Consider the following 15273-nt stretch of genomic DNA (forward strand, 5'->3'; position numbering starts at 1 on the left):
ACGGGAAGAATATATACTTTTATTCCTAGCCTAGCGTTACTTATTTGTAACATCAACAAACGAATCCCCCATAGCTAATCCTGTTTTGGCAAACATCAAATTCAACATATACTACATGCAGAATATTTTTTTTGTACCCACATATTTGATAATGATAATAAATAACTGACAAATTAATTTTATCTAATGGTTACTCGAAGCGAATGTCCATCTCATCGTTCCTGCTCATGCTCAGCTTCAGAATAACTCAAAAAAAGTGAACCTTACAGCTGGACTATCACCATGTAATTGAACGTTTTGATATCTCGACATTCGAAGATGAAGTATACAATGCTATCTAGTGAAAAATCTCATAAATAGGGCAACTATTGCAATTACAAGAAACCTTTAACTGCGTTACCAATAAGTAACGCTGTGTCATAATGGGTTAAGCTTCTTTCTCAAAATTCGAAGAATTCTCGCGTACACCTTTCGCTTCATTAATAATTCTCGAAATGTTTCTAAACAACACTCTGATCTTCTTCTCCCCTCTGAATTAGATTCAGCACTTACTCATTCAATGAAGTTTGTGTGATATCAATCTTTCTCTAATAAAATTACACTTTTGAAACAAAATAAATGTCTTCTGAAATATTTAAGAAAATTAACTCCATCCATTGATTCTCTCGGAATCCTCAGGGTCGGCGGAAGATTGCAAAATTCCTCCTCACCTAAGGATCAGAAACACCCTATTCTCCTTTCCAGTTCTCATCGCTCCACTCACTCCTCATTGAACATACTCTTGCACAATATTTGCACCCAGGCTTGCAAATTCTCCTACATCTTATCGTGCAGAGATATTGGATTCTCCCTCCGAAGCGCACTATTCACTCGGTCCTCTCCAAATGCATCAAATGTTTTGAGCTGAACCCTTCATTTCTTCAACCCAATATGGGTCTCCTCCCTACTCAGCGCATTTCTCAAGCTAAAACCTTCATCCATACAGGCGTTGATATGGCATTTATATCACGCTCAAACGATTGCGCGGAGCAAAAACTCACGAGGCCTACATTTATATTTTCGTATGTATGGTCATAGAAGCAGTCCACATCGAACTGGTCTCTGAATCATTTTCGGAAGCTTTTTTTGCAGATCTTTGCCGATTTATATATTCAGAAATAGCTCGTCGAAGACGTTGCAATCATCTTTACAGTGATTCTGGCTGGAATTTTATTGGCGCAACCACATATTTTGAATCTATTGACCAAACTCTTTCTCACGAAAATGCTTCACAGTTTCATTTCAACTGCCGTATAACTCCCAATTTTGGAGGTATTTGGGAGTCTCAAATCAAAGTCCTGAAAACTCACTTCTTTCGCGTTGTAGGTTCGCAACTTCTCACTTACGAAGAATGAATGCTGTTTCAGTAAAGATTGAAGCTGTATTAAAGTATTGATCTTTATGGTCCATCAGCTCGGACGCCAATGATTTACAGGCTTCAACTCTGGGACTTTTTCCCACCCTTGAACCATTCAATTCTCCCCCCGACCCTGATCTGAGACACGTGAAATTCTCGTACCTATCAGGGTGGCAACTACTCCAGAAAATGTATAAATATTATCCTATCTGGATAAAAAATCACAAAACAAGTCAGAAGTTATAATATTTGAAAGTGATACTATTGTAGAAGTATCATGGAAGTATCACATGGAAGTTAAAAATTACAGCCTGAAAATGAGAAATTCTGAAATACAATTTTGGTCGGGTGATTTGGGATCATAACCTCAAACTACATAAATATATAACATATTCATCTCTGGAACTCATATATTCCAATATGAAATATTTGAATGTAGAAATTGTTCCATTCTCATTTAAACTCATTTATTTTGTATCACACTGTATGTATTTATATTGATACGAGTACCTTAGAATATTGGTCGTGCGTGTATGGTACCACGAAACGAGGGACTTACCGCCTCTCTGTCAGTGTCTAAAAATCTGTCGGCGCAACTATATAGCTCAACACACTAAGGTACATCATGAAAGTACAATATAGTGATATTATTTCTGATTCATGAAGTCTCAGTAACCTCATAATATACAGTCTGCTAATATTGAAAAAAAACAGAAATCTACAAAATGTTATTCATTTATCATCCTTGCATCGACTTGATAGATAGATAGATGAGGTAATGGAACCTATTTCTGACATACCCCCCATAACTGACACTTTCGTAGTGAACTTCAGAAAATAAGAAATATTAAATAGTAACAGCAATGCTGGATGTATCAAAAGGAATTCTGAACTATTTTAGTGCTGCGGTTGGCACCACTGCTTCTCCACAATGAATTGTCTCAAATGCCATTCAATTTTCTAACGTAATATCCATTTTGTGGTCGTGAAGCGGTTTCTCTTAATAATATTGTTAAGGACAATAAAATAGTATTTAGTCGTTTGCTGACAAAAATTGATGCAAGCAGTGGTGCTGCGGTTGGCACCACTGCTTCTCCACAATGAATTGCCTCAAATGCCATTCAATTTTCTAACGTAATATCCATTTTGTGGCTCGTGAAGCGGTTTCTCTTAATAAGATTGTTAAGGACAATAAAATAGTATTTAGCCGTTTGCTGACAAAAATTGATGCAAGCAGTGGTGCTGCGGTTGGCACCACTGCTTCTCCACAATGAATTGTCTCAAATGCCATTCAATTTTCTAACGTAATATCCATTTTGTGGCTCGTGAAGCGGTTTCTCTTAATAAGATTGTTAAGGACAATAAAATAGTATTTAGCCGTTTGCTGACAAAAATTGATGATTGCAGATAAGTTTGTTATTTGCTTCTATCAAAACTAATCATTTACTGATGAATTTTGGAGTTAGAAGAGGGGTGTCAGCTAAGGGGTACCATAAAATCATTGAGTATCCATTAGCTGACATGAATGTCAGATATTGGGGTCGTTAATTTCCAATAGAAAAGTAGTGTTAAATAGGTTAAATGAATGTCTTTTCATTGTGAAACACATTGATGGTTGAGACATGTCGAAATTATTCTCTGTTCCAGTAGCTGACATTTTTGTCAGCTATTGGTTTCGACACTGTAAGATACTAGTTATTGGATTAAAAAACTTATGCCATTCCATGGTTGATCTTTCACTTTTTATTTTGTTCTTGAGAATCACAATGCCAAAGATTAAATCAAAATCAACACTGAGATACTACCAAGATAATCTCCGTAATTCACTTCGAGAGATTGATAGAGGAATGCTGGTTGCCACAGCAAGCAAGCAATTCAGTCTTCGCAGAATAACACTACTGTATAAAAAGACTGGAAAATATCCTGGATAATGTCGAAAAGGCCCATCCACGAATCTAACTGCATTGGAAGAGGAATCCTTTGTGAGATGACTTTTTCATATTGTGCTTTCTCAGCAACAAAATTAGGACTCATAGATTCGTTTGAGATGATATTCAAAGAGAATAAGAGAGATAATCATTTCAGATGTGGAAGACCAGGTAAAAAATGGTATTTTTTATTCATGCAAAGACATCCTGAAATGAGCAATAGAGTTTTCCGAAATTTATCTTCTGGAAGGGTGGCTGCTAATGTGTGAAAAATTCGTATTTGATAGCACTTCATCCAACTGCTATCAAATACGAAAAATATTTCAAAGCAGATCATTCCCGTTCTCTTGCCAATTCTAGAAGTCTTTTGAAAAAGTCTACATCGAATGATGAATTATCATATTTGGAAAAATTAATTGAGAAACAAACATTGATATAATTTCTGAATACGATCGGAGATCAGTGGAATGGATGTAAAGAATACATCACTTTTCTTTGGAGACAGATAAAAAAACAATGAAAAAGATGTCACGAATATCACCATTCCCTATGAGACTGAGTGAGTAAGAGAAAGCCAAGATTCAGAACAAATTGAAATTGAGACACCAGCTGAAACAAATCATCGCGTCTGCCAATATCATTCAAGAGCCCCAACCATCTTCATCTGTTATTAGTCATGAGGAAGTAACACCACTAAAAAATTTACCAACTCCTTTCAAAAAATGTTTGTTTTGGTCTAATTCAGATGAAAACGAGGTGAAATAGAGATCGAAAGGAAAGTTGCCAGCAGCAGCAACATCTGCCAGATGGAAAGGATATTACTTGATTAAACAAAAAATCAAAGATAATGAAAAAGCTGAACAGGATAGAAAACTATAAAGGGAAATGAAACAAAAAAACAGCAAAGGAAAAAATTAAACAAGTCAAAAGAAGAATTTTGTCATCGTCTTCATCTGAATCAAGTAGATAACTCTAGTTAGAATCTGAAGAAGAACTTCATTATGAAAATGATGAACGTCTGAATTCAATATATGATCCTAGTTCGCTTAGCGTTGGTGACCATGTAATAGTATTATATGAGGAGGACTATTTTCCTGGAGTTATTACGGAAATAAATGAATCAAATGCATTTGTAAGTATCATGCAAAAAAGTGACCTCATAGACAAGAGAGCTTGTGATATGATTTCAAAGATATTATGGAAAAAATTGAAGAAACTGCTAAGGCCAATGAAAGAGGAGCATTTCGTGTACCAGAATTTCTCAAATATTCAGATTATGTTTGAATTTTGAATACAATGAATGAATAAAGCTTTTTCAACATATTTGCTCGAAGGTGTGAGTTATTGGTTCATCTATTGGTTATTCCAAACATCATGTATGCCAGTTATTGAAGAAAATATAGTTCTGTATATTAATAAGTGAGAAAAAAAATTCAATGAACTTTTTGAAAAACCACTATCATACATCATATAAGGACATTGAAATATGAATTTACAATGAGCCCCTACTGCCTATTTGTTGAATGTTCGGAGATATAAATTTTGATCAATTTTTTTCCTTAAAGTGTCAGTTGATGGTTCCTTTACCTTATATAATATTCGGTATAAGGAAGTCTACAATTTCACATAAATGTTTTGAAGTGGTTGAATACATTCAATCGTAGACGTCTCCATGTATCATGCTTATTCTTCAAAATGATCAAATACAGGAGTCATCCCTACTTATATGAGAATTTGCGTGGAAAGGTAGTGTTAAGCATCCTTGCCCAGCAGGAAGAAATATTCGAATGATATTCAGAGCCCCAATATATCACATTTTAAATTGTTGGCGTTGGTAGAAGACCAGGTGGGAATGAAAATTGATGATCTGAACTGAGAGCACGTCAAATACAAAGTGGTATTTTGAATAATGTTTTGTGAAGATTTATTTTAAATGATTTTTGATGGGCAATAAACCTTTTATAATATAATCAATTACATTATCCTCATTATTATCGCTATCTAGTCCAGTATTTAATGAAGTGTTGAATGAGCAAAATGGATGATTTTCACCAATACTTTTTTATTCCGTTTTCTTTTATACATTTCTCTTTCTGAAACATTGAGTAAGTAGATCATTCCCATATTAAATATTTGGGACAATCAAAATAATAGCAGAATACAAATATACCGTAGAATATTAGGAGTATTGCATTTTTCAAGGGCTTGAAGTTGATGTTAGTGGAGTTTTTCAGCAAGGTAGTGAGGCTTTGTTAGTCTATGTAGGTGGGGTGATTTTCAGAATGAATCTGTACGGTATCAATCTTGTTCAACTGCATTTTGTCTCCTTAGATGGAAGTGGTATCATTGAAATACATTTCGTCTTTTACAGTTAAAGTTACATTACTTAGGATGTGAATCAGATGAAACTAATTAATTTCTACATTTACATTTTTCCTACAATTTTGTTCAAAGTATCTTTAAGTCTTTTCTAATTTTCAAAGACGTGAACAGAGCTTAGCTTTCGGAATATTATAAATAATAATAAATGTCATTTATTGGTGAATACCAAAGGGCCAACCTTCAGCCATCCTTTAGCGTTTTCTTTCGATGGACAAAATTAATGAATATGAATTCATGCAGTAACTTATCGAGGTGAACAGAAATGTTTCATATTGTTGAATACGAAAAGACCTACTAATGAAGTCGATGAAAATAATTATTTCTGTTGATAGTTCGTACTGGAACCTCTAGCGTGAAATGAATCTATTGAAAATACTTTCCCAACACTAGAACATAAAGGGGATCATCATGACTGTCATAATGATCTCCTGAAAATGCCAACTTGGTTAGCGAAACGCGCAACGAGAGACCGCAATTTTTGTTCTGGTGTTGGAAAAGTATTTTCAATAGAATTATTTCTATGTTTTTGATGGATAATGAACAATGAATATCTATGTGAAAAATAATGGATATCTATGTGAAAAATCAAGAAGTATCAAAAGACCAACTCAATAGTTTACATAAATGTAACTCCCCAGTAATTTGACGACAAATGGATGCGGTTATTAGAGCGACATAAATGCTGATAACATCAAAAAGGGGTTGTTGAAGGTCTCTACGTTAATTACTTTGAGAGCTTGAATACATAGGAATTGGAGAGTGAAGTTCTCTGGTTCATACTTTAAATTTACATGCGTTTTTTGATTCAATGGATCGAGACTCAAAATAAATTGGCGAAACCCAATCTGAAAACAGATTTTTGCATTTGTATATCTATACTTCTATCTGTGAATAAATATATAAATATGCTAAAACAACACCAAAAAATGATAATCAATTGAGTTATTTCCTTGAAACCACTACAAATGTTAATGAATGTTTTCAATGTCTTACACACATCCTCAGACTGATTTGAAGTTTTCGTTTAGTAATATCATTAATGTATATTTCTCAGTATCGTTTCAAGAAATATTTTGATTATGACCAACACACTATACTACAAATCTTTGAATATTGAAAAAAATGATTTTTGTTTTTTCAGGAAGCGAGTTCATCTTTCCTTACAGTAACGAAATAACGGAAAATCGAACAGTTTCAAATCGAAGATTATTTTCAAGGACTTAGACGATTTCGATTCAATTTGATTAGATTATCGAATGTCTAACCGCCATTGAACGCTGAACACAACACAAACAGAGGAAAATGTATTGTGCTAATAAACAATACCTACCACACCTCACTGAAAGAATGGATAAATAACTTATTACTTCCTTTCATATTCAGAGATAAAAATTGTACAAAAATCATCAGACATTCCTGAAACGAACTGAAACAAATAAATACATAATGACTCGATACTCGTCAATTCGCAGACACACTTAGACTTTGGAGTCCGTTCAATAACGGATTATTTTCGTATGGAAGATTTACGTCATGTGCAACAACTTTCAACTGATAACAATCGACTACAAAGAACCAACATAACTCATTTGCAATTTGCGAAAAATGTATAGATCGGATTGAAACTTGATGAAATTTCTTCTGAATTGTCATGATTTCAGAACATATTTCGAAACTTTCGTAATATGTAAAATAAATCTTGTCTTCTGACACTTTGGGAATACAGTGATTACCCTATCGCGTTATATTCAAGAATACACGACAAAAGAAACTCCCATCGCGAAATCCTTTGGATTTTATTTGAACGTCAGCAAAATATTTTTTGAAAAGAGACTGATACATCATCTTCGTAATAATATACCAGTCTCTTAGTAATCCATAATGTCCTGTGGAGCTACAGAGGCTTCATTGGATGATCAAATTTGGATAACCAAAGGAAACTGTGAAATATATGAGAATTTTCAAACTTTCTAGGCCAAGGCAATGTATATTAAATTGAATAATAATACGTAGATAACAGAAAAATATGGTAATGACTTCATCCTAACGAATATCTTTCTTAAAACACATTCGAATCGTTCGGACTCAGATATAAAAACGGCGACACATTTTGCCATTTCAAAACATTTCGTACATTTCGACAAGTTCCAGTTTTTATGAATATGAGTATACTTTTTTCACTGTTGAACAGAATTATTTGATATTTTGATAGAACTCGAAGTGCCATGATCAGTAGCGCTTTCCTATGAATTATTATGGTGCTACATTTATGATTAGCGAAGACTCTTCCAGATTACATACTTCAGAAAATCGTCAGCAATTTTTCGTCATCCATCCAGTCATATGCTACATGGGCTGGAAAGTATGGGACCTAACACATAGATGGCGCTAATTCTTATTGCATGCACCGGTTTTTCAGTTGGTAGTACCAACTTCGAACGGAATTTCATGATATTCTACTGATAAGTTTGTGAGTTATTGTGCCAAGAGTGACACTACTTTTTTTATTTCTAAAACATCAGAAAAAACAATTGAAAGTTGCTTTGCTGACTTCAAACGTTGTCGTAGAGACACCGTTGATACAGAACGCAGTGGACGCCCAAATGAAGCAGTAACACCAAAATACACGAAATCGTTTCGAATGATCAAAAAGTGAAGTTGTGTGAGTTCGCTGACATTATAAAGATATCAAAAAAACATGTTGACTTTATATTGCATGAGCATTCAACTATGAGAAAGCTCTGTTCAAAGTGGCAGTGTTTGGCAATGTTTAAACATAAAAAACCCAAACTTTTGCGTCAATATGTGACAATGGATGAAACATGGATCCATCACTCCATCATTTCGGAATCGAAATGATCCTCATCTGAGGAGAGCTACTGGTTAACCTCCTCCAAAGCGACCGAAGGCACAACAATCAGCTGGAAAAGTTTTTGCCACGGTATTTTGGGATGTGCGTGGTGTATTATTCATCGACTATCTTGAGAAGGGAAATTCGATCAACATTGAATATTACATAGCGTTATTGGAGCGTTTGAAGGCCGAAATTGCGAAGGAACGATGGCATATGGCAAAGAAAAAATTTTAGTTTCATCAAGACAACGCACCGTATCACAAGTCAATCACAACAATGGCAAAATTGCATGAATTGGTCTTCGAATTGCTTCTGCATCCACCGCATTCTTTAGATCTGGCTTCTAGCGACTATTTTCTTTTTGCAGACTTTATTTATATTTCAGTTCTTGTTGATGTATTTTCGATTATCACAAACTAATTTTGATTTTCAGTAAGTAAATATAAAGTAATAATTTTGTTTGATGCTTGAGTGAAATATTTTTTCACCGTATTCATTTCAAATTATGATACAATTCCACATAATTTTTGTAATGAATTCATTACTTCCATGAGAACATTATTCTTGTTTTCGTTCAGGAAGATGTATTGAGAATGAAAAATTAAGTATTTTATTATTCAATGAACTCTCCTCTCGATTGAATACATTTTTATAACCTCATTAATATCACTACAGTTTTTTGACTTGTATAATTTTCATTTAGTGAATAGTTTCTGAACTGTAAACAACGTAGTTCAATTTTCATTAACGTATGCATATATCTTCTATAATATGTGATGATTCATCACTGAACAGAAATATTTTTTCCAGGAGTCTGAAAGGGAACTTTGCACTTCAAAACCTCCACAAGAGAGCTTTTCTGGGACTGAAAAGTTTGCGTTACTTGTGAGTATACGTTCCTTTTCATATTTCAAAATGTATAATTATTTTTTCACAGAGACTTGTCAAATACAGCAATAACGCACTTACCCATAGAAGGCATAAGAGAAATCGACACCCTGAAACTTCAAAATACGAAAAGCCTGAAAGTTTTTCCATCAGTGTTCAATTTCCAGGTGGGTTGCATGCCTATTTAATGAATTATTGTTAGAACTCGATTATCCCCAACTGTATTCGCCATTATGCTCTGATCAATTAGTAGACTACTGAAATAACTCAATCCATTTTTCTTACTCTATTTTTCATTGAACCTGGGACATATATATTCCAAAGGAGTTACTTCCATTCAAAACTGAAATGTCACCAATATTTTCTTAAATACTAATTTAAATAAAAAATTCAATTGAACATGAAGTTCCCCAACTCATTTATTCAAACAATGTTTAGAATTTCTACATGGTGCTTGTTCGAAGAAATCGATCCCGAAAAAATTATATCCACCATATTGATTCAGAATTTAAATGAGAATAAATAAAATTGAACACGGAAATTTAAAATTCAGATCAAAATAAATGAATTAGTTGATTCAATTATGAGAAATTCGATAAGCCTCCTACGGAAAATTTTCATGGATAACCTAGAGAAGACGATTTTTAAACATCCTTTGATTGAGAATTTCCTATATTGGCATAGATATGTGGATGACGTTTTGGTATGTTTTACAGGTACTGAGAGACAATTAGATGCTTTCATAGGGATATTAAGAAAATTCATGAAAAGATTAAATTCACTCTCGTAGTAGAAGGAGAAAACTCAAACTCAACCAATTTCTTGGATTTAACAATTAGTAGAATGAACAACTAAGTTGAATTCAATATGTTTGCCGCCAATAGCTACGGCTGCATCTGATTTTTCAATTTATCACAATTACTGTACATTAAGATTCTACCCATTCATGTCAACTCAAAGTAGCAACTTATAATAGCATGATTCACAGATTAGTCATTGTTTCTCTTTCAATAGATAATTTCAATAGAGAACTTAATATCGTCAAGCAAATTGCACAAAAATGGGTTCAAAGCTGAATTAACAAACGAAATATTTTCCAAAAAAGTCCACTCGGAAGTGATTCGAGACGTTTCTCCTATTGATAAGTTAGATAATCAAAATCAAAATTGTGGAGCTTTTACGTATTTTGTAAAAACAACAGAAAAAGTGGCTCAATTTTTGAGGAAACGAGATATTAAAATTGCACATAGAACAAGTAATATGTTGAGAAAGTTAGTTAAAAATAATAAAGACGAAACATTCAAATTCGGGAAATCAATAGTATAGAAATTGAAGTGTGGAACGTGTCCTAAGGTCAAACTGGTAGAAAATTTGGAAATCGAATCCAGGTACATCATAATATGAGCTATGTGAATAAGAAAACATGTTCAACAACTCATTCACATAATCTTTTGGAAAAAAAATTATAACTTTAACGAAGAGTTCCAAATTTCGTAATTAGAAAATAAAAGTTTGAAACTGAATCATTTGGAAGCAATGGAAATTAATAAACTTAAAAATTCAAACATTCTGATGAATGACCATCTAGATTTGAATAGATCACCATTATTGAACTTGTTTTCTTTAAGAAACGAGTAAGTATTATTATTGATGTGGAAGTGAGGTAATATGCTTTAGGTAATGATAATTTATATAAAAAATTTAGAGGTTTAGATAACTTGATGGAGGTAGTCTCAATTATAGTTACCTGTGATATATAAATATCAGTGGAAGAAGCATATTGTAGTGTTCAAATAACTGTTGAAGAAGCTACAGTGTTAGCGAAACATGTCGTGATATATTTCTCAAATAAGGTTTGTGGAGATCAAATCGTAAGATGTAGTTTATGAAATAACTGTGGATATTCAACAAGTAACGGCCGAGTAAATCAGAAAAATAGTCTCCCTCAAATACAATGCACTTGTACCAGCTTTTTTCCAATCCTCGAAGCAGTTCTGATATGCACTTTTTGGTTATGTCCCTGAATTCTCTCAGCAATTCAGTTTTTATCTCCTCAATCATCGCAAAACACCGTCCTTTTGGTCTCTTCAGACTTGGGAACAAGAAATAGTCATAGAGGGTCAAATCTGGTGAATACTGTGGCTAAGGCATGATTACGGTGTTGTTTTTTGCTAAAAAATTATGAACAAGCAATGACGTGTCAGCAGGTGCATCATCGTGATAGAAAATTCATGAATTGTTTTACCACAATACCAGATATTTTCTTCGTATCGCTTCTCGCAAGTTCAAAATAATATTTCTTATTGACTGTAGGACCATGTGCCAAAAAATCCTGATGTACGGTGATTAAAGGAGAAAGTGGACAAAACCGTGACATTTGGTCAAACTTGGCGTGTTTTTTGGTTTTGGCTCTTCTGAGCTCTTTCATTAGGACAATTGGACTTTGATTTCGATGGCACAACCATATACTTATGATTCTCCACCAGTTATGATCTTTTTAAGCAAATCTGAATTGCCGTTAACGTCATTCAACAATTCTTGAGCGATGCTCATGCGACGATTCTTTAGTTAAAATTCAGAAATTTTGGAATGAATTTTGTTGTCACACACTTCATGCCCAAGTTGTCATTCACATCACATGCCGCAGTCAACATTTTGATAGCAGAAAATTGCCGAACACGTAAAATACTTCTATTTTTTATGCTTCTTACTCATGAACTAAGTATGCTAAACAGCAGAAAGTGTGAACATATGTGAGAGACGAGTGTATCAACATAAAATGATGAAAATATCGCAAAATTTAAACATTCACTTAAATTTTCAAACAAACCTCGTATATACAAAACAGTCCAACCTATATCAGTATCATTGAAGATAACAAAAATTGAAATTTATCTACAAAAGAATGTTGTTGCTTGATATATTCCAAAAAAACATTCGGAACTTTATAAAAAAAAACATAGAGACAAAAACTCACCAAGGAATTAGCTAAATTTATTTTCAGGCACAGAAGTATTTGGAAACCAAATTTTTTAAGTTTTTGAACTACGCTGTATCGTTTATTGGTCTGAAGAACCTTAGTGATATTATCTATTTTGACTTCAAAGAAACATTCGAGAGAGTCCGCTTGAATAACTTCTACACGAATCGAAATATTTTGATATTACCAACACCAACTTTCAGTAGTTGAAACAATTAAAATTAAAATGCAATGAATCAGTGTTTTTGATCCACAATGCTATTTTTCTGTACTGCAATCTCAATATTACCTATGATTCTGAACCATTATGAGAGTTAATTACGTTTACGTTACTGGAGTTTATTACATTCACCTTCATTTCAATTACAGTTACGTTATTGGAGTTATTTATGTTTACAAAAACGTTGATAGATTTCATGTTAACAAGCATGTGCCTCTACATACAGAGTGGTCCAACGAAAAGTATGCACCTTGCTTTTCTCCTTTTTTTGTAACCTAACGCAAAAATGCTCGGACAGGTCAATTTTGCTTTTGAAGGGGACATATTTTAGATGTTTTTTCCTACCTGTGCCTTCAACCCCCTAGCGAGGGTGAGTAACAACCCTAAAATTTTAAATGGAAAGTGGGGTTGAGTGATATATCATTTGAAAGGGCACAAAATTATCTTTTCAATGATAACTAATTTGTTGTATCTCACTCAAACATGTAGGTATTATGAAGAAGAACAACTACAACCTAGTACTTTGAAATGTGTAATTGACTTAGTAGAATCCTACTTCAGCAAGTGCTGAAAATGTGACCCATTTGCTTCCATACAATAATACAGATTTTGTTCAAATCTATTCCTAACATTCTGTAGCATATCAGGTGTTATACTTCTGCACTCTGCTGTAATTCGTTGGCGAAATTCTTCTACGGACTCGGGCTGCGTAGCAAAATATTTATTTCTTATTTCCAAACGAAAAAGTCTAAAGGCGGTAAATCAGGTGACCTGGCAGGCCATTCGATAGGGCATCTCCTTCCAATCCACCGTCCAGGAAACCGGTCATCTAAAAACTCTTTTACCGGAGCAACATAGTGAGGAAGTGCTCCATCTTGCTGGAAATGAAGCCGATCATCATTATGATTTTGGTCATTTTCAATTATTTCTATTATGAGAGGATCAATTGATTGACATTGATTTTTTGAGGGTACTGTGTATAGACCTCTCGGAATAAGTGTGGGTCACTGTCATCTCAGTAACGGCAATTATGCCTATTCTCAGCTCCATTCAAAAAAATGTACTCTCATCGGAAAAGCACGTGTTTAATGATAGCTGGCTCTGTTGTTCACAAAATTGCAGCCTTCTATCAGGATCATCTTCATTGAGTTCCTGTACTAATTTAATTTTGTACGGATGAAATGTATAGACTTTCAATATCCGTATTATGGACGAACGGGAGACACCTAAGGCTGCAGCAAACTGACGGGTACTTTGAGTATGATCCAATTCAACATGTCCCACAACAGCGACTTCCACTACTTCATTTCTGATCGGTTTCCGTGGCTGGTGTTTCACATTACAGACAGATCCGGTATCGACAAAGTTTTGGACTAACTTGGCAACGTACGAATCATTCACATTTTTCCCGGGATGAATGTTATCAAAGAGGCGAGCAGTAAGTCTAGCACAACTATTATGTTGATAATAAAGTTTAACAATTTCAACTCGTTAAGGAATGGAATAAACCATTTCTACAGTAAAGTTGAAATAATTTGAAAAGCCGAACTGAATCAATGAACGTTTGCCTAAATTCTTTTTGTACACTTATCTGTTGTTGTTATTTGAACTTAAAAACGCACTAGAGAAATTGAGGAATGTAGTAGTGATAAAAATGCCGTTTTTTCCGCATTTTCATTAACACCAAAAATATCAAGTAAATATTCTTGCTTTTTTATAACTATTCAAGTAAATACAACAAATTAGGTATCATTGGAAAGAGAATTTTGTTCCCTTTCAAATGATATATCACTCGACCCCACTTTCTATTTAAAATTTTAGGGTTGTTACTCACCCTCGCTAGGGGGTTGAAGGCACATGTAGAAAAATACATCTAAAATGTGTCCCCCTCAAAAGCAAAATTGACCTGTCTGAGCATTTTTTCATTAAGTTACAAAAAAAGGAGAGAAGCAAGGTGCATACTTTTCGTTGGACCACTCTGTATAATCATCATCTATAAATATTATTACAACTTGAAGGATATTTCAAATAGGTGAATATGAAAGATTAAGAGAACTTCGCAAACTTTAGCCAAATATTCTGTTAGGGGTCCTTCAAACCAAATCATTTCGTTCGTCCACTGAGACCACGCAGATCACATATCCTATTATCAGTCCAGATGATCAAGTATAAGGCCTACCCCAACAAACAATTTGATGATAATAGTTAACCCAAGAAAATCCTTCATCATAACAAGTGAGAAACTCAATTAGAAGTGAAAATTAATAAAATAAAAAGCACTATTATCATTTATAAAAATATACGTCTGTACTGCAATCTTGTCATTTTCTATGATTTCGAATCATTATTTGAGTTAATCACATCTGAACTTAATTTCAACCATGTTCCTAGAGTATCACATTGAAGTTTTTTGGATTATATATGTCTATAAATACTATGAACCGAAATGGTTACGCCAAGATAAATTGAAAAAGATTTCGTCTCGAAGTTTTTAAATGGAGAAGCATTAAATGAACTTTATTTCTTTTTTATTGATAGCAGTTCCATTAGTGCCGGAAAGGTGTCGTAAACACAAACAAAAGATATGGGACGATTAAATTTAATTGTTGTCGTCTGCAGGAGTCA

General features: G+C 33.8%; 1 protein-coding gene across 3 annotated transcripts in view; it reads left to right on the plus strand.

The window, feature by feature from the left end:
* Window positions 1-15273, plus strand: part of LOC111514274 (lutropin-choriogonadotropic hormone receptor) — a 796850-nt gene that overhangs the window by 621514 nt on the left and 160063 nt on the right. For all 3 annotated transcript variants that reach the window (XM_074176962.1, XM_074176963.1, XM_074176965.1), the window contains 2 exons: window positions 9371-9445; window positions 9498-9615. In XM_074176962.1, the coding sequence (XP_074033063.1) occupies window positions 9371-9445; window positions 9498-9615 (193 nt within the window). The remainder of the gene's footprint in view (window positions 1-9370; window positions 9446-9497; window positions 9616-15273) is intronic.

Source organism: Leptinotarsa decemlineata, unplaced genomic scaffold (genome assembly GCF_025532065.1).
Source record: "Leptinotarsa decemlineata unplaced genomic scaffold, Ldec_3_MD MMD2_P_RNA_scaffold_14, whole genome shotgun sequence".
NCBI lineage: Eukaryota > Metazoa > Arthropoda > Insecta > Coleoptera > Chrysomelidae > Leptinotarsa > Leptinotarsa decemlineata.